Consider the following 24,473-nt stretch of genomic DNA (forward strand, 5'->3'; position numbering starts at 1 on the left):
ACTTCAGGCGCACGTCACACCTGAAGTCACACCAGTGTGAATCAGGGCTTAGAGATGAAAAGACCTGAAATCAAACCAGTCCTCATTGGATTTATGCAGGAATCTCAACAAAAGTGACCTATTTGAGACTTTCATAAGCACGCCAACACAGAGAATACTGGTTCTCTTACGATGGTGTGACTCAAGCAATCGGTCTTGTCAGATTTTTTAGTGCTGTCATAAAATCAAAGGAAATAATCTGGTTGTTGCAGCAACTTAGCCATATATCGATTTAGACATATTTTATGTACGCTATTCCACTCTGTAAATAAGTAACCTGCAAACATGCCGGCATCACCTACACCCCAGGACAGAAAATATAGATACATCTGCAGCCTGTTATATTTTCACTGTATTGAGGGCCATGGTGTGGCATTTGAAAAGGAAAAGTGAAGTTTTGGAGTTATAAATAAGTAAGTGACAGTCGTGTCTGTCCCCTACCCCATCGTATAAAATTCAGAATACTAATTACAACATACAAGGCCATCCACACCATTGCCCCCAGCTACATCACCAACCTCATCTGCAGATATGGCCAGATCACCCTCTCCTCCCAAGGTCTGCTCTCTAGCTCCCTTGTTACCTCCTCCAATGCTCGCCTCTGGGACTTCTGAAGAGCCTCTCCAATCCTATGGAACTCCCTTCCCCAGTTTGACTAGTCAGCTCCTATCCTGTCTGCTTTTAGGTGAGCCTTGAAAACTCATATATCCAGGGAATCCTACCCCACCTCCATCTAAGAACTGTACTTGAGTACATTGTATGAAATTCAGAATACTAACCACAACATACAAGGCCATCCACAACATTGCCCCGAGCTACATCACCAACCTCATCTGCAAAAAATGGCCAGATCACCCTCTCCTCCCAAGGCCTGCTCTCTAGCTCCCTTGTTACCTCCTCCAATGCTCGCCTCTGGAATTTCTGAACAGCCTCTCCCAGCCTATGGAACTCCCTTACCCAGTATGACTAGTCAGCTCCTATCCTGTCTGCCTTTAGGTGAGCCTTGAAAATTCATTTATTCAGGGAAGCCTACCCCACCTCCACCTAAGAACTGTACTTGAGTACATCGTATGAAATTCAGAATACTAACCACAACATACAAGGCCATCCACAACATTGCCCCCAGCTACATCACCAACCTCATCTGCAAAAAATGGCCAGATCACCCTTTCCTCCCAAGACCTGCTCTCTAGCTCCCTTGTTACCTCCTCCCATGCTCACCTCTAGGGCTTCTGAAGAGCCTCTCCCTTACTATGGAACTCCCTTCCCCAGTATGACTAGTCAGCTTCTACCCTGTCTGCCTTTAAGTGATCCTTGAAAACTCATTTTAGGGAAGCCTACCTCACCTCCACCTAAGAACTGTACTTGAGTCTCCTCCATCAGATCATCCCCTTGCACCTTTTGTACCACCTTCCCCTCCCTGTAGTATGTAAGGCAGCACAGTGGCTAAATGGTTAGCACTTCTGCCTGGCAGTACTAGGGTTGTCACTTTAAATCCCAACCACGGCACCACCTGTCTGGAGTTTGCATGTTCTCCCTGTGCCTGCATGGGTTTCCTCCCACACTCCAAAGACATGCTGGTAGGGTAATTGGCTCCTGTGTAAATTGTCCCTAGTATATGTATGTATGAATGTAAGTTAGGGACCTTAGATTGTACACCCCTTGAGGGTTAGGGACTGATGTGAATGTACAATATATAAGTAAAGTGCTGTATAAACTGACAGCACTATACAAGTACCTGCAATAAATATTAAGCTCCATGAGCAGGGCCCTGCTATGCCTTCTGTATTGTAATGTTCCCCTTTATATTGTAAAGCGCTCCGTAAACTCTGTATAATAATTATAATAATACCTGTCAGCATCATATGACTGCGTGCTTTGGGGGAAATTGAGCGGAGAAGTCAAGACGGTGGTGTAGTGATTGAAGCCAAAGAAGTCATATGTTCCTTTAATTCGTTTTTTCTCTTCCTCCGTGAATTCAGGAAGCCTGATAATTCAAACACAAAATGTTACTACAATAAAGTCCAACTCTAGCCCAGATAGACCAGCAAAATTTGGAATCAGTGTCTTGTTTTTATTGCTGTGTCCCCATTTGAGAGAACCCCCTTCACTTTTTTTGTCCCTGTTTCCAGGATATTGAGGAACAGAGTTATCCACAAAGGCAGGAAGACACGGGCATAAACGAAAACCCAACAGTGCAGCGTCCCAGCACCCAGGACTTATCCCTCTACGTCTTGTTACTGGGACAGGAAATAAAAGGTAGTCTCCATACCGAGGATTTAAAGTGTTACTAAACCCAGGACCCTTCATTCACTATATCTGGTCTCCCAGGACCCTTCATTCACTATATCTGGTTTCCCAGGACCCTGCATTCACTATATCCGCTCTCCCCGGACCCTGCATTCACTATATCTGGTCTCCCCAGACCCTGCATTTACTATATCTGGTCTCCCCGGACCCTGCATTCACTATATCTGGTCTCCCCAGACCCTGCATTCACTATATCTGGTCTCCCAGGACCCTGCATTCACTATATCCGCTCTCACCAGACCCTGCATTCACTATATCCGGTCTCCCCGGACCCTGCATTCACTATATCCGGTCTCCCCGGACCCTGCATTCACTATATCTGGTCTCCCCGGACCCTGCATTCACTATATCTGGTCTCCCCGGACCCTGCATTCACTATATCTGGTCTCCCCGGACCCTGCATTCACTATATCTGGTCTCCTGGACCCTGCATTCACTATATCCACTCTCCCTGGACCCTGCATTCATTATATCTGGTCACCCCGGACCCTGCATTCACTATATCTGGTATCTCAGACCCTGCATTCACTATATCTGCTGTCCCCGGACCCTGCATTCACTATATCCACTCTCACCAGACCCTGCATTCACTATATCTGCTCTCCCCGGACCCTGCATTCACTATATCCGGTCTCCCCGGACCCTGCATCCACTATATCCGCTCTCCTCTGACCCTGCATTCACTATATCCGGTCTCCCCAGACCCTGCATTCACTATATCTGCTCTCCCTGGACCCTGCATCCACTATATCCGCTCTCCTCAGACCCTGCATTCACTATATCTGGTCTCCCCGGACCCTGCATTCACTATATCTGCTCTCCCTGGACCTTGCATTCACTATATCTGGTCTCCCTAGACCCTGCATTCACTATATCTGGTCTCCCCGGACCCTGCATTCCCTATATCTGGTCTCCCTAGACCCTGCATTCACTATATCTGGTCTCCCTAGACCCTGCATTCACTATATCTGGTCTCCCCGGACCCTGCATTCACTATATCGGCTCTCCCCGGACTCTGCATTCACTATATCTGCTCTCCCCGGACTCTGCATTCACTATATCTGGTCTCCCAGGACCCTTCATTCACTATATCTGGTTTCCCAGGACCCTGCATTCACTATATCCGCTCTCCCCGGACCCTGCATTCACTATATCTGGTCTCCCCAGACCCTGCATTTACTATATCTGGTCTCCCCGGACCCTGCATTCACTATATCTGGTCTCCCAGGACCCTGCATTCACTATATCTGGTCTCCCAGGACCCTGCATTCACTATATCCGCTCTCACCAGACCCTGCATTCACTATATCCGGTCTCCCCGGACCCTGCATTCACTATATCCGGTCTCCCCGGACCCTGCATTCACTATATCTGGCCTCCCCGGACCCTGCATTCACTATATCTGGTCTCCCCGGACCCTGCATTCACTATATCTGCTCTCCCTGGACCCTGCATTCACTATATCTGGTCTCCCTAGACCCTGCATTCACTATATCTGGTCTCCCCGGACCCTGCATTCACTATATCTACTCTCCCCGGACTCTGCATTCACTATATCTGGTCTCCCCGGACTCTGCATTCACTATATCTGGTCTCCCTAGACCCTGCATTCACTATATCTGGTCTCCCCGGACCCTGCATTCACTATATCTGGTCTCCCCGGACCCTGCATTCACTATATCTGGTCTCCCAGAACCCTGCATTCACTATATCTGGTCTCCCCGGACCCTGCTTTCACTGTATCTGGTCTCCCAGGACCCTGCTTTCACTGTATCTGGTCTCCCAGGACCCTGCATTCAATATATCCGCTCTCCTCAGACCCTGCATTCACTATATCTGGTCTCCCCAGACCCTGCATTCACTATATCTGGTCTCCCAGGACCCTGCATTCACTATATCCGGTCTCCCCGGACCCTGCATTCACTATATCTGGTCTCCCCGGACCCTGCATTCACTATATCTGCTCTCCCTGGACCCTGCATTCACTATATCTGCTCTCCCCAGACCCTGCATTCACTGTATCTGGTCTCTCAGGACCCTGCATTCACTATATCTGGTCTCCCAGGACCCTGCATTCAATATATCTGGTCTCCCCGGACCCTGCATTCACTATATCTGGTCTCCCCGTACCCTGCATTCACTATATCTGGTCTCCCAGGTCCCTGCATTCACTATATCTGGTCTGCCCGGACCCTGCATTCACTATATCTGGTCTCCCAGGTCCCTGCATTCACTATATCTGGTCTCCCTGGACCCTGCATTCACTATATCTGGTCTCCCTGGACCCTGCATTCACTATATCTGGTCTCCCAGGTCCCTGCATTCAGTGTCCAGCCAAGCACTGGTTAAAGCTTGTAGGAGGAGTTTTTTTTCTGCTCAAAGAGGATGCAAAACCCCTGACCTCTGTGTGGACTGTGCTGATTGGCTCTGTGCTGATCACACGCACTCTCCCAAGAAAAGAAAAAGACCTCTCTCGCAATACACACTAAACTGAGCATGTGTAGAATGTCTCCACATGATATGTCTTATCAGGGGATAAGAAGGAGACACTGGAAGAAGGGGAGGATCAGAGAAGACAGGATCAAACAGCCTTTTTACATAATACAGAGGATTAACGGCTTTGGTTCTACAATGGGTATAGCAAGCATGTTTTACTGCATATACAGACTGATTTTAATGTTGGGGTTTAGTAACACTTTAAGCCCTATATCAGGGGTCTGCAACTTTTAAGACATAAAGAGCCACTTGGACCCGTTTCCGAAGGAAAAAAAAAGACTGGGAGCCGCAAAACCATTGCAACATTTAAAACAAATCCGACACTGCATATATTGTTTCTTACCTTAATGCTATATACAGGATCGTGCAGTTAGCTTCATCCCCCATATAGTAATTCATCCCCCATAGTAATTCATCCCCCATATAGTAATTCATCCCCCCTATAGTAATTCATCCCCCCTATAGTAATTCATCCCCCATATAGTAATTCATCCCCCCTATAGTAATTCATCCCCCCTATAGTAATTCATCCTCCATAGTAATTCATCCCCCATATAGTAATTCATCCCCCATATAGTAATTCATCCTCCATAGTAATTCATCCCCCATAGTAATTCATCCCGCATATAGTAATTCATCCTCCATAGTAATTCATCCCCCATATAGTAATTAATCCCCCATAGTAATTCATCCCCCATATAGTAATTCATCCTCCATAGTAATTCATCCCCCATATAGTAATTCATCCCCCATAGTAATTAATCCTCCATATAATAATTCATCCCCCATAGTAATTCATCCCCCCTATAGTAATTAATTCCCCATATTGTCTCAATTCACTTACCTTTGCTCCGCGCGTTCCTCTCGCTGTGTTCCCGCGCTGTGTTCCGGTCTTCAGGGCGGACTGTGAGAGGAGTTCGTCACGCTGCCCCGCCTACATCCTGGCTGCCCCGCCTACATCTGGACAGCTAATGTTCCACGCTCCGCGGGCCGGATTAAAAGAGTCCTGACTTTTGAAGCGGCCGCCCGAGAGGAGGGAAGGGAGCGGGCGCCCGGCACACAGAAGAGCCGCATGTGGCTTGCGATCCGCGGCTTGCCGACCACTGAAACCCTATTGCCTGTCACCTGGTGGGCAGTGTGCTCCGGAGCCGCAGCAAAGATGAAAAAGAGCCGCATGCGGCTCTGGAGCCGCGGGTTGCCGACACCCGCCCTATATATATGTTGAGAATATCGAATAAATGATCGTCCGTTTTTTTTTCCATGCTAGTCTCATATGGAAAGTGAAGAGGTTACTAAAGTTACAAGAATTCTTGTACAACAGAATAGAAATTTGAAAGTGATGTCATGTATTTGTATTGTATTGTCAGTTGAAAACTGTACTGGTCAAACGAAAAGCCTATGATCTGGGGTCGTACGACAAACATTTTTTTGCTTGTCCCTTTGAATTATTTCGGACAATTGCTGTGCACTAATGATCAGATTATCGTACGATCGCTTTGAAAGCGCCATTTTTCGTACGATTTTCTGATCCTGTGTATGAGGATTAAGATAGCAATACCAACTCAACAAAACTTTAGCTAATCCCTGCTTTGTCCAAACAAAAGGAAACATTTTTTTAAACATCAAAGAAAAACATCATTCGAAGGCAACCCAAGAGGTCTACAAGTAAAGGAAGAGAGAGAATATATACCCCTGTATGCCACTCTATGTAAGACAAATCCCGATTGAAGTCCTCGGAGAAACCATCGCTTCTGGGAGCATTTATCTCCTGTGTCCCTCACTGTGTTCATTGGTACCTCCTGCTGACCTCCACATCACCACTGACTCCTGTAATGACGTAGAATTTGGCAGGAGGAAATAATGACTGCAACAGGGGTCCAGCACACCTGAAAGTGTTGGTTTCTGTAAAGACTTCATCAAGGGATTCCTCTTGAACAGACAAATGACTTACCTCTCCTGTGGGCAATGGGAATGATTAACAAGAGTAACAAGACAGGGAGCGCCACCATCTAAGTGTAGCAGTTTATTAAAGCATTATTATTATACAGGATTTTTATTGCGCCAACAGTTTGCTCAGCGCTTTACAATATAACGGGAGACAATACAGCAACAATACAGTTCAATACAAGAGGGATAGGAGGGCCCTGATCCTTGGAGCTTACAATCTAAGAATAAAGGGTTCAAATCAATATGGGCCCATACATTATGTTTACCAAGTGAGTGCACATTGCTTTTAACCCTTTATGTTTTATTAAATTGCTACACTTAGATAGTGGCTCCCCCTGTCTTGTTACTCTTGTTACAGTTCTACAACAGAGGATTCTCCATTTTTTGTATCAGAGGAGCAGCAGCCATTTCCAGAAGTGACCGACTTTAAGAAAGCTGTATTAGACATGGGACCCTATGGAGCTTATATACATTTTTTTTATACTTGGCTATGAGCCATACTATTTTTTATTCATTTTAATGGGATTACTCTTTAGCAGCCTTCTCAAGAGTGGTGGCCAAAAGTCAACTCTTTACTCAAGTAGGCACTAGGAGTCAAAACCAGAATGTATAAAGTCCACATTTTAGTTTATTCAGAATTTTGTATCATAAAAATGCAATGCATTTGGGGAGTTCAGAGAGTCCCCCTTCATCTGAGCTTAGTACTGCTGAATGAGGCTTGTAGTGGATTGATAGAATTGGAGTGATCCTGAGGGGTCATGACCAGGGGACTAAAGATGACTTGTAAGTCCCACTAAACCAATACCTACCCCCCATCCTTAACCTAAGTAACCACACTGACAACAAATGGAGTTAATGGCCCAAAACCGGCCTTTTATTACAACCATCAATAAATAACAGAATAAACACAGTATAAACATACGGTCTTTCAAGGTCCCAATAGGCATCAAGAAAACGAATACCTGCATCCTACTTAACTAGGCCTCCAGCCGCAACATCACCGACTCGGAGACACCACCGCAGATACCCCCACCAGAACAACCAGAACAACTGGAAGCCATACCTCAGACGGGTTCCTACAAAGTGCCCTTTCTTGTGCCCACATTAACCAACGAGGACTTTGCACCCCGCCGGATGTCCCCCAGCACCAATATGGCACAATCACCACCAAGACAAACCATCAAACAACAGGTGGGCGGGAGGGAAGTTTGCCTTGTTAAAACTCTCTTCAGACTGAAAACCCCCTGCCACACCCTGTAAGACCACCCCTTGTAGCTCCCCCCACTCCTTCCTTAACTATTTTGACTCCCCTTTATGCTAATGGGACTCTGCTGATCCCAACCCACTTTAACCCCTGTCATTCCGGCCCTTCGTATAGGTCTTCTTTCTTCTTACTCTGGACCTTCCTTTAGTATGATAGCCAGGGGTATATTTACCGCAAGGCAAACAAGGCGTTTGCTTAGGGTGGCATTTTTCAGAGGGGCTCCCCTCCAACAGAAGTGACACACGTGGCAGCCGGTGACTGAGGATGGGGAGCAGGTGAGGCACAGGCACAACAGTGTGGGCTTCAGACTGCTGAAGGGTGTCTGACTCTCCTTCCGGGATCATTGTCAGAGATCACTGCACAAGGAAGACGTTGGGCTTTCCTGATCATGGTTCCCAGGGTGGCCTGTGGGTGGGTGCTGGAATCTCTCTCTTTCCCCAACCCCCTCCCCCCCCATCCATTCTATTTTACTCTTGCCTAGGTTGGCACACAACCAAAATACACCACTGGTGATAGCTGCAGATGCCATGCCAGTTTTTTTAATCCGGTACATGCTTTGCTCAACAGTACTAAGCCCCGATGAAAGGGGACCCCTTAACCACCCCCCCCCCCCATCCCTGCAAAACGTGTTGGCTTTTTAAGATACATGATTCTGAATACAATTAAATCTGGACTTTATTAGTTCTTTTATCCACCTTGTGCAACTAGGTTTTTATTGTTGTTTGTGTCCCAACTGGGGAAAATCAACTAGAGTTGGGGTGGGGGGTTAGTGCAGTTAGCTCAGGAGTGCTGGGGAAAGGAAGGGGTTACACTGATTAGGATAAACCCAATCCTGTCTTAAATTAATACTACACCCTTTTTATAATTTTAAATCAGGAAATCCAGACATGCATAAATGTATTGTATACTTCCTTATAAAATACTCCCTCCTGGCAACCTGGTTGGTCCCCAAGTCAATCATCTGCCTCCCTGTTTGCTGGTCTCTCCCCATGCATGCGCATTCCTAGCTGGGGCTGTGTTTGTCCATTGAAGCACAACCATCCCCTTGCTTCCCTCCTCCCAGGTAAAAATTGCTGAGGCATTGGTACTACTTAACTCCAGTTTCAGCACCCCAACAAGACACAAACCTGTTGTATGTATGTGTACAAGATAGACTTGGACTAACATGGCAGCCTATTACTGCACAAATTCACTCACAGTGGATTCAATGAGTCAAAGTTCTCACCTGGACTGTGTCAGGCCTTGCGCTAAGCTTCTCTCTAGCACACGTGATTTCATTATCTCATTGTAGTCACCATTGTTGAAAATTGGGTTTGCAAACCATCCTCCATAAAACTAGATGGGAAAAAAATGAGAAAATAAAAGTTTCAGTGAGATCAGGTGTATTGAACATTTAGCAGTTTAGAGAATGATGGATTGTGATTGATTGCTGCAGATTACCCACTCAATATACACTATATTGCCAAAAGTATTGGGCTTCCTATCTTTACACGCACATGAACTTTAGTGGCATCCCAGTCTTAGTCCGTAGGGTTCCATATTGAGTTGGCCCCGCCCTTTGCAGCTATAACAGCTTCAACTCTTGTGGGAAGGATGTCCACAAGGTTTAGGAGGGTGTCTATGGGAAGGTTTGACCATTCTTCAAGAAGCACATTTGTGAGGTCAGGTAGTGATGTCAGACGAGAAGGCCTGCTGTCTCCCAAAGGTGTTCTATTGGGGTGAGGACAGGACAAGTTCCTCCACCCCAAACTCGCTCATCTATGTGTTTATGGACCTTGCTTTGTGCACTGGTGCGCAGTCATGTTGGAACAGGAAGGGGCCATCCCCAAACTCTTCCCACAAAGTTGGGAGCATGAAATTGTCCAAAATGTCTTGGTATGCTGACACCTTAAGAGTTCCCTTCACTGGAACTAAGGGGCCAAGCCCAACCCCTGAAAAACAACTCCACACCACAAACAATCCCCCCCTCTACCAAACTTTAAACTTGGCACAATGAAGTCAGGCAAATACCGTTCTCCTGGCAACCACCAAACCCAGACATGTCTATCAGATTGCTAGACAGAGAAGTGTAGTTGGTCACTCCAGAGAACACGTCTCCACTACTCTAGAGTCCAGTGCTGGCGTGCTTTACACCACTGCATCCGATGCTTTGCATTGCACTTGGTGATGTAAGGCTTGGATGCAGCTGCTCGGCCATGGAAACCCATGGGACTGTAGGCAGTATTCTTTATTCTACAACAATAAAAGACCACACTCTAATTGTTTGGTACTAACTCGGCCACGGCCGTTTTATTATTGGTGTAAATATCATTTTTTTATAATAACTATTTATTTTTACATATTAGCTTACTAATAATTTTAAAACATTTTATCTTAAATTAATATTACTCAAAACCCCATCTTAGTCACTACGACTCAAGCTGTACTTATTAACACAACACTTAGCAACCATACTTAACTAGCTGCCGACCGCAGATAGCCGAATGACGGCTGCACTGCGGCCGGCCAGTTCTGAGTGGACGGCACATGACGTCCTCCCAGAACGCGCTCTCCTGCGCATCCCAGGGGGCGCGCACCCGGCGATCTCCGTGATCGCTGTGTCCTACGGACACAGCTGATCACGTGATGTGGTAAAAGGTCAATCACAGCGGCCTTTTACCACGTGATCAGCGGTGTCCAATGACACGCTGATCAGAGGGAAATGCAAGTGCCGGTTCTCGGCTGCACTTTCCTCACGCTGTCAGGTCGTGAGGAAAGTACTGCCGAGAACCGGCAGTTGTCAGAGCGGGGATCGGCACCGATCATCAGGGCACTGATGATCAGTGCCCTGATGATCGGTGCCCAGCAGTACCACCCGCAAGTTCCGCCCACCTGTGCCCAGCAGTGCGCCCACTAGCTCCGCCCACCCGTGCCCAGCAGATCACCCACCTGTGCCCAGCAGTGCACCCACCTGTGCCCAGCAGTGCACCCACCTGTGCCACTCTGCAGTGCCACCTACCTGTGCCCAGCAGTGCCACCCACCTGTGCCCACCAGTGCCACCCACCTGTGCCCACCCACCAGTGCTGCCCACCAGTGCCACCCACCAGTGCAGCCCAGCAGTGCTGCCAGTCAGTGCCACCAGTCAGTGCCCAGGGGTTGTGCCAGTCAGTGCCGCCAGTCAGTGCCCAGCAGTGATGCCAGTCAGTGCCGTCTATCAGTACCCATCATCAGCGTCACCTATCAGTGCTGCATATTAGTGCCGCCTATCCGTGACACCTCATTAGTGTTGTCTATCAGTGCCGCCTATCCGTGCCACCTCATTAGTACTGCCTATCAGAGCCCTTTAGTGCTGCCTATCAGTGCCCATCAGTGCCACCTATCAGTGCCCATCAGTGCTGCCTCATCAACGCACATCAGTGAAGGAGAAAAAATACCTGTTTGAAAAATTTTATAAAAGAAACAAAGAAACTTTTTTTTTTTTTTCAAATTTTTTGCACTTTCTTTATTTATAGAGCAAAAAGTAAAGTGCCCAGTGGCGATTAAATACTACAAAAAGAAAGCTCTATTTGTGAGAAAAAAATGATCAAAATTTCATATGGGTACAATGTTGCATGACCGCGCAATTGTCAATCAAAGTGCGGCAGCGCTGAAAGCTGAAAATTGGCCTGGTAAATAAGGGGGTATAAGTGCCTGGTAGGCAAGTGGTTAATTAACCATACAGCTTGTTTCAAGGAACATACTTACTCAATCTATCATCATGGAAGATGATACTTACCAATAATAATTGGCCGCGACAAAAAAAAGGGGTGGGTGGGAGGGGAGCACCACAGAGATGCCTCCCAGGTTTCTGTTTTTTCCATTAACGAACCCCCTTTTAATAGCCCTCTCCTCTCTCCAATTCTTCTCCTGATTGGTCACTTTTTCTTCCACGTATGTCCAAGTGTAGTGGGGGGCCAAAAACTCCCATTTTCTAGAATCTTACCAATTATATTAGTATAACGTGGAGGGATTAAAACTGTCCGAGTGTAGTGGGGGGCTAAAAACTCCTATTTTCTAGAAGCTTCCCCATTACATTAGTATACCATGGGGGAACTTGAAACTTTAATGTTTTTTTCTCCTCCTCACACCAATGGGGGGGGACTAAAAACCCTACTGACCTTCAAGAATGTTCCCCCACTGTATAAATACAGTGGGGGGACTTGAAACCTTATTTCCTTTGCCATAGTCCCATAAGAAAAGGGGGGGCCCTATTAAATCCCCCTTTTCTTTTCCTATTCCATGAAGCTCTCTATGCTCTGTTGTTGTGCTAATCTGAAGACCACAGCAAGTTTGGAGGTCTTTAGCTATTGACTCTGCAGACAGTTGGCGACTTCTGCGCACTGTGCGCTTCAGCATGTGCTGACCCCGCTCTGTCATGTGACGTGGCCTACCACTTGGTGGCTGAGTTGCTGTTGTTCCCAGTTGCTTCCACTTTGTTATATTACCATTAACAGTTGACCGTGGAATATTTAGTAGCCAGGAAATGTCACGGATGGACTTATTGCACAGGTGACAACCTATCACGGGACCACGCTTGGAGTCACTGAGCTCCTGAGAGCGACCCATTCTTTCACAAATGTTTGTAGAAGCAATCTGCATGCCTAGGTGCTTGATTTTATACACCTGTGACCATGGAGGTGATTGGAACACCTGAATCACATGATTTGGAGGACTAGACCAATACTTATGGCAATATAGTGCATGTAACAACTGCAAATGTACAGTATATCCTGTTTTTACAGATGACAGATGGCACTGCAGGGCTGAAAAGGTTTCCTTCAATGATGTACAAAGAAGTATTTTTAGTCACTATAGTACAATTATATCTGGTTCACTAAGTTCACTGGCCCATATAAAAAAAAAATATTCAGAGATTTGACTACAGGTCATGCAGAGAGGAAATGACTATCTTACAGAAGGATTAAGCTGCTGAACTATTGGCACAATAGTGAGGACTCATAGTCCCATTTCTGTAACAATTTAACTGGAGCGGTTAATTAGTTAAGTTAACATCATATAAATGTTCATAAAGTTCAAAACGAAAAAGAACTGAAAATATTGTTTATCCAGAAGGCAAAAAAAAGTATGATCCAATTTGCTTTAACAGGGAAAAAAATTCTTACCTAATCCTCTGGGTCTGTTCACGCTGATGCACTGCGGTGACGCTTGATAAAAAATCCACTTTACAGCATGTTAGGACAACGCATGTCAATGCCGGCAACGAAGTGCAATGCTCTTATATTTTTTATCAGCACTGCAAGGCATCTAGGCAATGCATCATTGTGTGTTTTAATTCACAGATGTGAACCATCTCTATGTTTTGGTACACAGCATTGAAAAAACTTATATAGTTAGTTTTTTTTTTGTGTGTTACCCCTTATTCACATAGGTGCTTAGGTCATACACAATGAACAGACCGCTTGTTTATCCTTCCCTAGCTGGCAGATGCTGCATACAGGCGGCCCATTCATGTCCATGAGGATGCACCCATATGGAAGAAAAATATATTTGAAATATATTTTAAGAATATTCTTCCCAAATATATTGACATATATTTGAAATACTACAATTTTGGCCATATTCAATATATTTCAAAATCTATTTTTATATATATATATACACACTGCATGTTGAAATGCGTTTTTATTACAAAATATCTGAAAAATATTTTTAAAAACACATTTCAAATATACCGTATGTCTTTAAAAATACAAATCTACATTTTTGGAATGCATACACAAATATTTGTAAATATATATCTTATAATTACTTTTTTATATGTTAAAAAAAAATCTGAAGAATATATTTAAAAAATATATATATTTTTTAAAAATTTCTTTCCTGCAACCACAGAAATTCCCTCAATTCCCTCATCAACACAGTCACTCTCCTGTGGAGGTATTGTGTTCTCCCGACGAGGGGCGGGGAAGTCGTACCCACAGTGATTGTTTGCTAGCGGCTATAACAACCGCTAGCAATAATCGCATGTAAAATCCGGCAGGCTGGTTGTACCCTAGTTGATCGATCAGAAGATTTGGGTACATTCAGCTTGCCCATTCATGGTTTGAATCACGGCCAGTTCCTGATGAACCGGCTGAGATTTGAACCGGCTGGCCGGCTGAAGGAGATACTGTCAGTGCAGGGTGTTGTGCTCCCCTCCAGTGGACCTCACCATGGCACCCTTCATTTGCAGTATATTGATTAGAGAGGGATCAGGTCACATAATCAGTATGAATGCTTTAGAATAGGATAAGTATATATATTGTATGTAGCACTACCCCCTTGGGGGTTGCTGTTGACTTGGGTCCCCCTCCTGCACAGCCAGGCAATCTGCATTCTCCACACAAGCTTGCGTTCAGAGTCAGAAATCAGTCCTTGAGATTTATTTTTTTTGTTTGTTGAGGGGATTTGGAATTGCGAATACGGTAAGGGGGGGGGGGGAATAGGAAACCCAAGGGAACCGACAACTGAGGACAAACTTCCTGGAACTATTCACAAACTTCTTTGCAGCACTGTTTCTATTAGAGAGTTATCCAGCATTTCCACAATGTACCACTCCAGACCCTAGACAAAATTTTCCTCTTCACCCAGCAATCTGGATGTCTTTTCCTGAGAAGGGATCTGGCTCCTAGTGAACAGTCACTAGTAGGGGGTTGATCGGGTTTTCCATCAGAGTGCTCCTTCCCCTATCCGCCCAGGAGGTGCAGGTGTACTCTCTCAGATCCTCTCCTGTACTGCTTGTGGAATGGCTGCTGCTACCAGACCTACTCCTTCCCTGCCATACAGGTGTCCTTACTCAGGGGGCTAGTGAGCTCCAAGCTTTTCTTCTTTCCAGCTCCAGGCTTGCAGACAGGCCCCATCCCACTAGGCCTCCTGGCAGCCTTCCTCCTCGACCCTCACATCTTTCTCTCTCACTCTACCACCCAACTCCTCTCCCAAACTCCTGCCACTGAGCAGGCTTCAACACTTTTTGAGGGTGTCCAGCCCCTTGCCACTCTCTTATTGAGGATTGGCTAGGACTCCTCAAAAGTGCAGCCAGCCACTCCACAGATGCACCCACTGCCTCTAAGGCCTTCCTCCAAAAGCCTCAGAGCAGGGGGAAATTCCAGAGGGATACAAAGAAGGGGGGGTTTGTGAAAAGAGATTCACAGAAAAGCGGCTACATAGTGAACAGAACGTGACACACAGGAAGAAATTTCCAAAAATTATGCTTTATTACACATATAAAAATATGACATATGGGCTTTCGCCCTGGTTTACCATCACCTCAGTTAAGACAATACACACAGACCTAAAACCATTTAAAATGACACCAGAACCGGTCTACATGTATGTGCAGCAGGGAAAATGGCTACAAGAGTCTAGTGTCCCTGTAGCACAAACACACAAGTGAACACTTCCCTAGGGAGGTGTATCCAAAAATTATGCCATGGGCATACCATAAAGAAGGATATAAGGGATTTAAGCAGTAACCATATAGGCAAATCCCAATCAAGGAATCCAAAAATTATACTAGATATATGTATGTCACATGTATACAATAAAGCAAGCACAAGAAATTCCAGAGGGCCTGGCCTGCAGAGCCTCTCGGCCCTGACCACAATTTGACCCCTCTGACTAATCACCTGAGCTGCTACTCAGCTCCTGTCTAACCATTAGGATCTAGCTCCCCCTAGCTAAACTAGGAGGGTGCTATATATAAATATAAAAAATGCAAAATATACAATGGGGAGGGAATATGGAAGAACTTGAGTGCTGAGTCCGGAGGTGGGATTTATCTCCTTGGTGCCGACGGTATGCAAATATGCAGCCTCTCGGCAACTGGGCCTTGACACTGAGAGGTTGCATATTTGCATAACCAATGTAAACATGTTCTGGCACAGTTACCGGCACCTCACGGAAAGTTCCTGATTGCCACTTGTGATTGGGAGTTTTCTGATCATGTGACCACTGTGACAGCCAATCAGTCACATGACCCTAAGCTCTGCCCTGCCTCCTGGCATCAGAAACCCCTTTAAGGGCTGGTACGAAGCGGTTAACAATTTATGTCTCAATGCACAAAAATGCAGGTGCTAATGAAATACATAGGGGTTGATTTACGAAAGCTGCAAAGTGCAAAATCTGGTGCAGCTCTGCATAGAAACCAATCAACTTCCAGGTTTTATTGTCAAAGCTTAATTGAACAAGCTGAAGTTAGAAGCTGATTGGCTACCATGCACAGCTGCACCAGATTTTCGCTCTCCAGTTTTAGTTAATCAAGCCCATAGTGTGCATGGGTCCATAATGTACAGGAAGGTTTTCAGTAATCTAACTTTCTGAAGTTGTTCTTTTTCTGCAACCCAAAGAAGTGAATCCCGCAACATTTAAAGAATAACTCCAGGCAAAAGTTGTGTTGGAGAGATTTGTCTTCTCTTTTTGTCCAGTCTGAGATCTGTCACTTAAAGAGGAAGTGAGGGGAGAATCTCTCTTATGGGGACAGCCTGAAAGTGGTGTAGCACTACCCCCTTAGGAGGTGCTGACGTTTTTGGGTACCCCTACAGTTCTGTACAGCCGGGCAACACACATTTTTGCATAAACTTGCATACAGGAGACAGAAACCAGTCCATGAGCTTGTTTTTTGGATTTAATTAGAGGATTTAGAACTTGGATAGGGTGATGGGTGTATGGAATGCCCAAGGGTAATGGCAACAGAGGACAAACTCCTTAGCAACCATGTACAAGTTTTTACAGCAAAATTTATCTTCTGGAGAGCTAGCCAGCATCTCCTGTAGTACCACCCCAGACCCCAATTCTCCTAATCCGGCTGCCTGAAGGAATCCCTGGACAGGGGATCCAGTGGCTGTCACTTTAAACATAAGACAGTCCCAGGTAGATAGCTAATCCAGTTTCCCACTGAAGTGCAAAACTGCATCGTGTTTGACGTGCCATAAAAAAGGAATAGCACACAACCACACATGACACATTTTGCCATGATTGTAGTGCAATTTGTAATCACAGATGTAAATGGGGCCTAAGTGTTTGTCCTGTGGAAGGAATGTTTAGAAATGGCATAGACAAAGCAACATATTCAAAGGGTTGCTGGGAACTTAGACCCTCACATGTAGTCATATGAAAGAAAAAGTCAAAGAAGCTCAATAGCTCTGGTGAAGCAGCTCCCACACAGCAAGGCTTCCCTCAATGGTCACCCAACAGTAAATCAAGCCATAGAAATACAGAAAGGAGAGAGAGACCAAAACCGGAAGAAAAAGTCCAAGGTCATTGTAATTGTTAGGCAATAAATCATATAAAAACAGCCAACACGTGTTAGAGGATCCACCATCCCCCCTTCATCAGGGTAGCAGTTTACCAACAATTAAATGATCTTGGACCCTTTCATTTGGGTTCTGGAGCTCCTTTCTTGTAAACCTATAGTTGGTTCCGTAGAAAGCAGACTTTCATCCCATACATCCCTATATCTCATACCGCCATGAATCTGCGTGCAGCCTCCACATCCTCCTGCTTGTACGGGTTTCTTGGTTCGGCCCAATCAGAGCTGATGGTTATAGAAATGACGCCTCCTTGTTTCAGCCTGTATGTAGTGTTGTAGAGGTGCCAGGCCTCCGCGTGAGCCTTGATGAGGTTATGTCCAACAATGTATGGTGCACGGCCAGGCCTTGCACTGATTCCTAAACAGTAATAAACAAAATATTTAATCCTATAAAATTTAAAGTGCACCCAAACCCCCAAAAAATCAATATATTAAAGTGATTGTAAAGCGTCAGTTTTTTTCTATTAAAATAACAAACATGTTATGCTTACCTGCTCAGTGCAATGATATTGCACAGAGCAGCCCTGATCCTCCTTTTCATCCCTGATGGCTTTCCTGGCTCCTCCTCTTCATCCAGTGTCCCCATAGGAAGCCGCTTCCTATGGAGGCACTCATGCAGGCTCGCTCCCTGCCCTGCTACCTGCATCCATAGTCACAGACAGCAGGGGATGGTCCTGCCCCCTGCTCCCTTGTCACAGAGTTTGATTGACAGCAGTGGGAGCCAATGGCTCTTTCTGCTATGGATCTGCCTTGTGAGGAAGGACACTGCTCTCATGCACAGCGCTGGATCATGATGCTTAGGTAATTATAAGGGGGTGCGAGGGGCGGAGGGTCCCAGGCACAGAAGGATTTTTCATCTTAATGCATTGAATGCATTCAGGTAAAAAACCTTAAGGCTTTGAAACCACTTTGAATGATCCACTCCTCAGATGTGCCAGCTGCATTTGTTTTCCTTTTTTTAGGTTTTCCTTTAACCTGGAGCGACCTTCCTGTATTAGGGTGACAAGATTCCCTTACTGTACTGTATCTATGAAGGAGCAGCATTGTCACCCTAGGCTGTTCTCCTGATTGGCACTACAAACACCTTCTCTTCCTTTTATTTCCATTACATTGGTGGCTGAATTTATAGTTTACAGAAGATCATTGTTATTATACAGGATTTCTATAGCGCCAACAGTTTATGTAGCATTTTACAACGTAAGGACAAACAGCAATAAAAATGAATACAGGAGGGATCAGAGGGCCCGGCTCATTACAGTTTACAATCTAAGAGAGAGAGTCAATTGATACAAAACGTAATAACTGTGGGGGATGGGCTCATGGAGAAAATACATGTGCCGTTGTTAGGTGGGGGCAGGATAGGCTTCTCTGAAGAGATGAGTTTTTAGGGATTGTTTAAAAGTGGACAGAGTAGGAGATATAGTTGGATATATTGGGGAAGGGAGTACCAGAGGATGGGAGCAGCTCCAGAGAAGTCCTGGAGGCAAGCATGGAAGGAAGTGACAAGGGAGCTAGAGAGCAGGAGGTCTTGGCAGGAACAAAGAGAAGAATTTGGTTGGTATTTTGAGACAAGGTTAGGGATGTAGCTGGGAGCTGAGTTGTAGATGGCTTTATAAGTTGTTGTACAGTAAGTATCAACGTTAACTTGGAATAAAGACAGGATCAACACATATTTTTCTGTACTTACAGAAAATGTACTTAACTTGAAAAAAGGAAACTAATGCAGACATCACATCCTAATACTAGGATATTTACTATACCATAGCTGGACATTTTTTATCTTTTGTTTAGATATATTTTATTTGACTGTGAAGTATTTGAGTAAAGACGTATTTCCCTTTTGACAAGAAGGTGGGCACTTAGGTCAATAGAAGGGTTTCCCTAAGTGATTATCTGTCAATTCATAGATTCGCTGCCAAAAAGATCCAAAGCTTTCTTCAGCATAATGCATTAGACACATTGGGGAACATTTACAGTATAAACACATTTATTATCTATTTCTACACTTGGGAATGCACTTTGCAGTTCATACATTACCTTTTGTGATTGAACATTGATTGAACCTCTTTTGTGAATTTCTGCACCCAATTTGTGAATATCTGTCCATTTTTCGCATATTTGTCACAAGCGTTTTGAATTTAATTGCAGCAAAATGAACACACTGAACTGTCGCATAATTAAGTGGCGCGGACCAATTTATTAACAAATTAAATTGTATGACAATGACTTCTCAAATGCTTTTCTGCTGCCTTTTTAATTTTAGGTAAATTGCATCAAGTTGGCAAATCTGCTACACTTTTGTATAGTCTGACAAAAGGGTGAGTGCAAAGCAATACGACATATTTAATATAATTAAGGGCTCATTCACACTAGAATGCGGTGAGGAAAACCCATGTTCCGTGTCCCTTTGTGATCTGCAGCGGGTGTCAGAACAATGTAAATGGCATCCCAAACACAAGTCGCAAACACTTGCTTTCCCACATGGAAGAAAAATATATTTGAAATATATTTTAAAAATATTCTTCCCGAATATATTGCCATATATTTGAAATACTACAATTTTGTCCATATTCAATATATATATATATATATATATATATATATATACAGTTGGGCAAAAAAGTATTTAGTCAGCCACCAATTGTGCAAGTTCTCTCACTTAAAAAGATGAGAGAGGCCTGTAATTGGCATCATAGGTAGACCTCAACTATGAGAGACAAAATGAGAAAACAAATCCAGACAATCACATTGGCTGATTTGGAAAGAATTTATTTGCAAATTATGGTGGAAAATAAGTATTTGGTCACCTACAAACAAGCAAGATTTCTGGCTGTCACAGACCTGTACCTTCTTCTTTAAGAGGCTCCTCTGTCTTGCACTCATTACCTGTATCAATGGCACCTGTTTGAACTTGTTATCAGTATAAAAGACACCTGTCGACAACCTCAAACAGTCACACTCCAAACTCCACTATGGTGAAGACCAAAGAGCTGTCGAAGGACACCAGAAACAAAATTGTAGACCTGCACCAGGCTGGGAAGACTGAATCTGCAATAGGCAAGCAGCTTGGTGTTAACAAATCAACTGTGGGAGCAAATAATTAGAAAATGGAAGACATACAAGACCACTGATAATCTCCCTCGATCTGGGGCTCCACGCAAGATCTCACCCCGTGGGGTCAAAATGATCACAAGAACGGTGAGCAAAAATCCCAGGACCACACGGGGGGACCTAGTGAATGACCTGCAGAGAGCTGGGACCAATGTAACAAAGGCTACCATCAGTAACACACTACGCCGCCAGGGACTCAGATCCTGCAGTGCCAGGCGTGTCCCCCTGCTTAAGCCAGTACATGTCCGGGCCCGTCTGAAGTTTGCTAGAGAGCATTTGGATGATCCAGAAGAGGACTGGGAGAATGTCATATGGTCAGATAAAACCAAAATAGAACTGTTTGATAGAAACACAACTCGTCGTGTTTGGAGGAGAGAGAATGCTGAGTTGCATCCAAATAACACCATACCTACTGTGAAGCATGGGGGTGGCAACATAATGCTTTGGGGCTGTTTCTCCGCAAAGGGACCAGGACGACTGATTCATGTACAGGACAGAATGAATGGGGCCATGAATCGTGAGATTTTGAGTGCAAACCTCCTTCCATCAGCAAGGGCATTGAAGATGAAACGTGGCTGGGTCTTCCAACATGACAATGATCCCAAACATACCGCCCGGGCAACGAAGGAGTGGCTTTGTAAAAAGCATTTCAAGGTCCTAGAGTGGCCTAGCCAGTCTCCAGATCTCAACCCCATAGAACACCTTTGGAGGGAGTTGAAAGTCCGTGTTGCCCAGCGACAGCCCCAAAACATCACTGCTCTAGAGGAGATCTGCATGGAGGAATGGGCCAACATACCAGCAACAGTGTGTGCCAACCTTGTGGAGACTTACAGGAAACGTTTGACCTCTGTCATTGCCAACAAAGGATATATAACAAAGTATTGAGATGAACTTTTCATATTGACCAGATACTTATTTTCCACCATAATTTGCAAATAAATTCTTTCCAAATCAGCCAATGTGATTGTCTGGCTTTGTTTTCTCATTTTGTCTCTCATAGTTGAGGTCTAGCTATGATGCCAATTACAGGCCTCTCTCATCTTTTTAAGTGGGAGAACTTGCACAATTGGTGGCTGACTAAATACTTTTTTGCCCCACTGTATATGTATATATATATATATATATATATACTGCATTTTGAAATGCATTTTTATTATGAAATATATGAAAAATATTTTTAGACATACATTTCAAATATACGTTATGTCTTTACAAATACAAATATACATTTTTGAAATGCATTTACAAATATAAGTAAAAATATAGGTTAAAATGACTTTTTTATATGTTAATAAAAATATGAAGAATATATTTTTTCTTTAAATATATTCTTCAGATTTTTTTTAGCATATAAAAGTCATTTTAACATATTTTTACATATATTTGTAAATGCATTCCAAAAATGTAGATTTGTATGATTAAAGACATACAGTACATTTGAAATGTATCTTTAAAAATATTTTTCATAAATTTTGTAATAAAAACGCATTTCAACATGCAGTATATATATATATATATAGAGAGAGAGAGAGAGAGAGAGAGAGAGAATACAGCCAAAATTGTAGCATTTCAAATATATGTCAATATATTTGAGAAGAATATTTTTAAAATGTATTTCAAATATATTTTTCTTCCATATGGGTTTGCCCACACCAGATCACATAGTACAAAGGTTTCCTACCATCAGTTTTCAGTGCGTTTCCAAAAGTAGTGCATGCTACTTTTGGCACGGTGCGATTTCAGCTCATTCACAATGAATGGGCAGAAATTGCACCGTACAGAACTGCATGTGAATAGCACAGGAACACATAGCATGTTCTTGTGCGATTCCTAGGGGTTGATTTACTAAAAGCAATTAGACTGTGCACTTTGCAAAGTGCAGTTGTACTCTTCAAGTGCAATTGCTCCAGAGCTTAGTAAATGAAGTACAGCTCTATTTTGAAAAGAATACCCAATCACATGCAGAGAAAATAAAACAAACTGCATTTTTGCTTGTACATGATTGGATGATGGAAGTCAGCAGAGCCTCCGCTCATTTACTACGCCCTGGAGCAACTGCACTTGAAGAGTCTATTTGCCTTTAGTAAATCAACTCCCTAGTGTGAAAGGGCCCTGCATGTGGCATTTTCATAAATATAGTTACATAGTTAGTCTGGCTGAAAAAAGACAAAAGTCCATCCAGTTAAACAATTAAATAAAAAAGTTATAATCTTATACCCACAGGTGATCCAGAGGAAGGCAAAACACCCCATTACCTATAAATGTTATATCCAGTTATATTCTGTGTATCTAAGAAAGAATTCAGAGCTTTTTAATACAATCCACTGAGCTGGCCAGAACCAACTCTTGAGGGAGTCTATTCCACATTTTCACAGCTCTCACTGTGAAGAAACCTTTCCGTATTTGGAAATTACATTTCTTTTCCTCCAGATGTAAAGAGTGCCCCTTGTCCTCTGTGATGACCTCAGGTTGAATAGCTCTACACCAAGTTCACTATATGAACCACTGATATACAGTCAGGTCCATAAATATTGGGACATCGACACAATTCTAAAATTTTTGGCTCTATACACCTTTAACTGCAGACTGTCAACTTTAATTTGAGGGTATTACATCCAAATCAGGTGGACGGTGTAGGAATTACAACAGTTTGCATATTTACTGGAGTTTTCGTAGCTGCTGACATTTTTTTTTTTCAGCTGAAACTCCACTTTAGGCTTGGAGACAAATGTTCAGTCACTATCAGGCAGCATATTTTTCTTCTATCAGTAAAGGATAAAGAGAAACAGAGATTATCTACAAAAGTCACAATATTGTAGCAGAAAGATTCTAAAAATCGACAGAAAAGAACAGTGTCTAGCATCAGGATAATAGGATTGTTACCTGGTGCCGCTGTGCCATAACCATACCCCAGATTGGCAATAATGTACGGCTCATTCACAGTGATCCAGAATTTCACTTTGTCACCCAGTCTCTGGAAGAGCAGATCAGCATAATCCCTATATCTTGCAACTATTGTCTCGTTCTCCCAACCTCCTACATCTTGAAGAGCTTGTGGTAAGTCCCAGTGATATATTGTCACCTAGGCAGAGGGACAAAAATATTGTGAAAAGATTAAACCTGATTGGTCACCATATCCAACAACCCTGTTTGTGCATTCCCTTTCTTGTCTCCAGATTTTTATGTATTCGGCCCATTTGTGCAGGAATTCAAATTTAATGTTGAACCAAAGGCAGATATGTATTTTTAGATTTGTACCGAAATCTGTCTGGGAATTCTGGGGGTGGGTGGGGTGAAGTGGTGACAAACAGGAGAGAGATTTGTGCACACCACTTCAGGCTGGGCCAATTGGTATCAGTCCCTCCACTAAGTAACGGTCTGGTCTGCATCCACCAATAATCCAGAGAAAACAAAAGGTGAAATAGGGAATCTTGCAAACTTTTATTGGATGTATAACATATCAAAATTAAATCACAGCTCCAAATGAATAGGGAGCAGCAGTCGTTTAGGACAAAGTACAGATTACATGAAACACGTTAATTGCTTTTCCCTATCTGTCACGTACCTGATTGGAGACTGAAATGACAAGGTCGGCCTCACTTGTGTCACCAGCCCTGACCCCACTGGAAGTGGAACAGAGGGTGTCTAGGGACCAGGGGGACAAGAGCGCCAGAAGATGTTGTTTGCAGCTCTGGCAGTTGGAGACTTTGGAAGACTGATGAACCTCTGATTCAGGCACAGTAGTGATATGCAGAGCTGGTATGGTAGGTCGCTAGGTGTGCACCAGAGCAAGGCAGGAAGCAGGGATGGGAGACAGGAGCAGTATCAAAGGAATAGCCAGGGTCATCAACGGGCGGACAGCGAGGTACCAAATCATAAGCAAGTCAAAGTCAGAAGCAAAGCCGAAGTCAGGAACCAGTATCAAGCAGGAGAGTAATCAGAGTCAGGTCAGGAACAAGCCGGGTCAGCAACAAGGAAAT

General features: G+C 44.1%; 1 protein-coding gene across 1 annotated transcript in view; it reads right to left on the reverse strand.

Annotated features, from left to right (window-relative positions):
• The window catches only part of LOC149432951 (lactase/phlorizin hydrolase-like), an 84,136-nt gene that overhangs the window by 13,448 nt on the left and 46,215 nt on the right, over positions 1 to 24,473 (reverse strand). Inside the window, exons 11-14 of the mRNA XM_089664775.1 lie at positions 23,377 to 23,575; positions 17,538 to 17,740; positions 9,282 to 9,391; positions 1,892 to 2,026 (exon numbers count right to left, since the gene is read on the reverse strand). Of these exons, the coding sequence (XP_089520901.1) occupies positions 1,892 to 2,026; positions 9,282 to 9,391; positions 17,538 to 17,740; positions 23,377 to 23,575 (647 nt within the window). The remainder of the gene's footprint in view (positions 1 to 1,891; positions 2,027 to 9,281; positions 9,392 to 17,537; positions 17,741 to 23,376; positions 23,576 to 24,473) is intronic.

The sequence above is a fragment of the Staurois parvus genome, unplaced genomic scaffold, assembly GCF_062004578.1.
Source record: "Staurois parvus isolate SC_StPar_1 unplaced genomic scaffold, SC_StPar_1.0 ptg002034l, whole genome shotgun sequence".
Lineage (NCBI taxonomy): Eukaryota > Metazoa > Chordata > Amphibia > Anura > Ranidae > Staurois > Staurois parvus.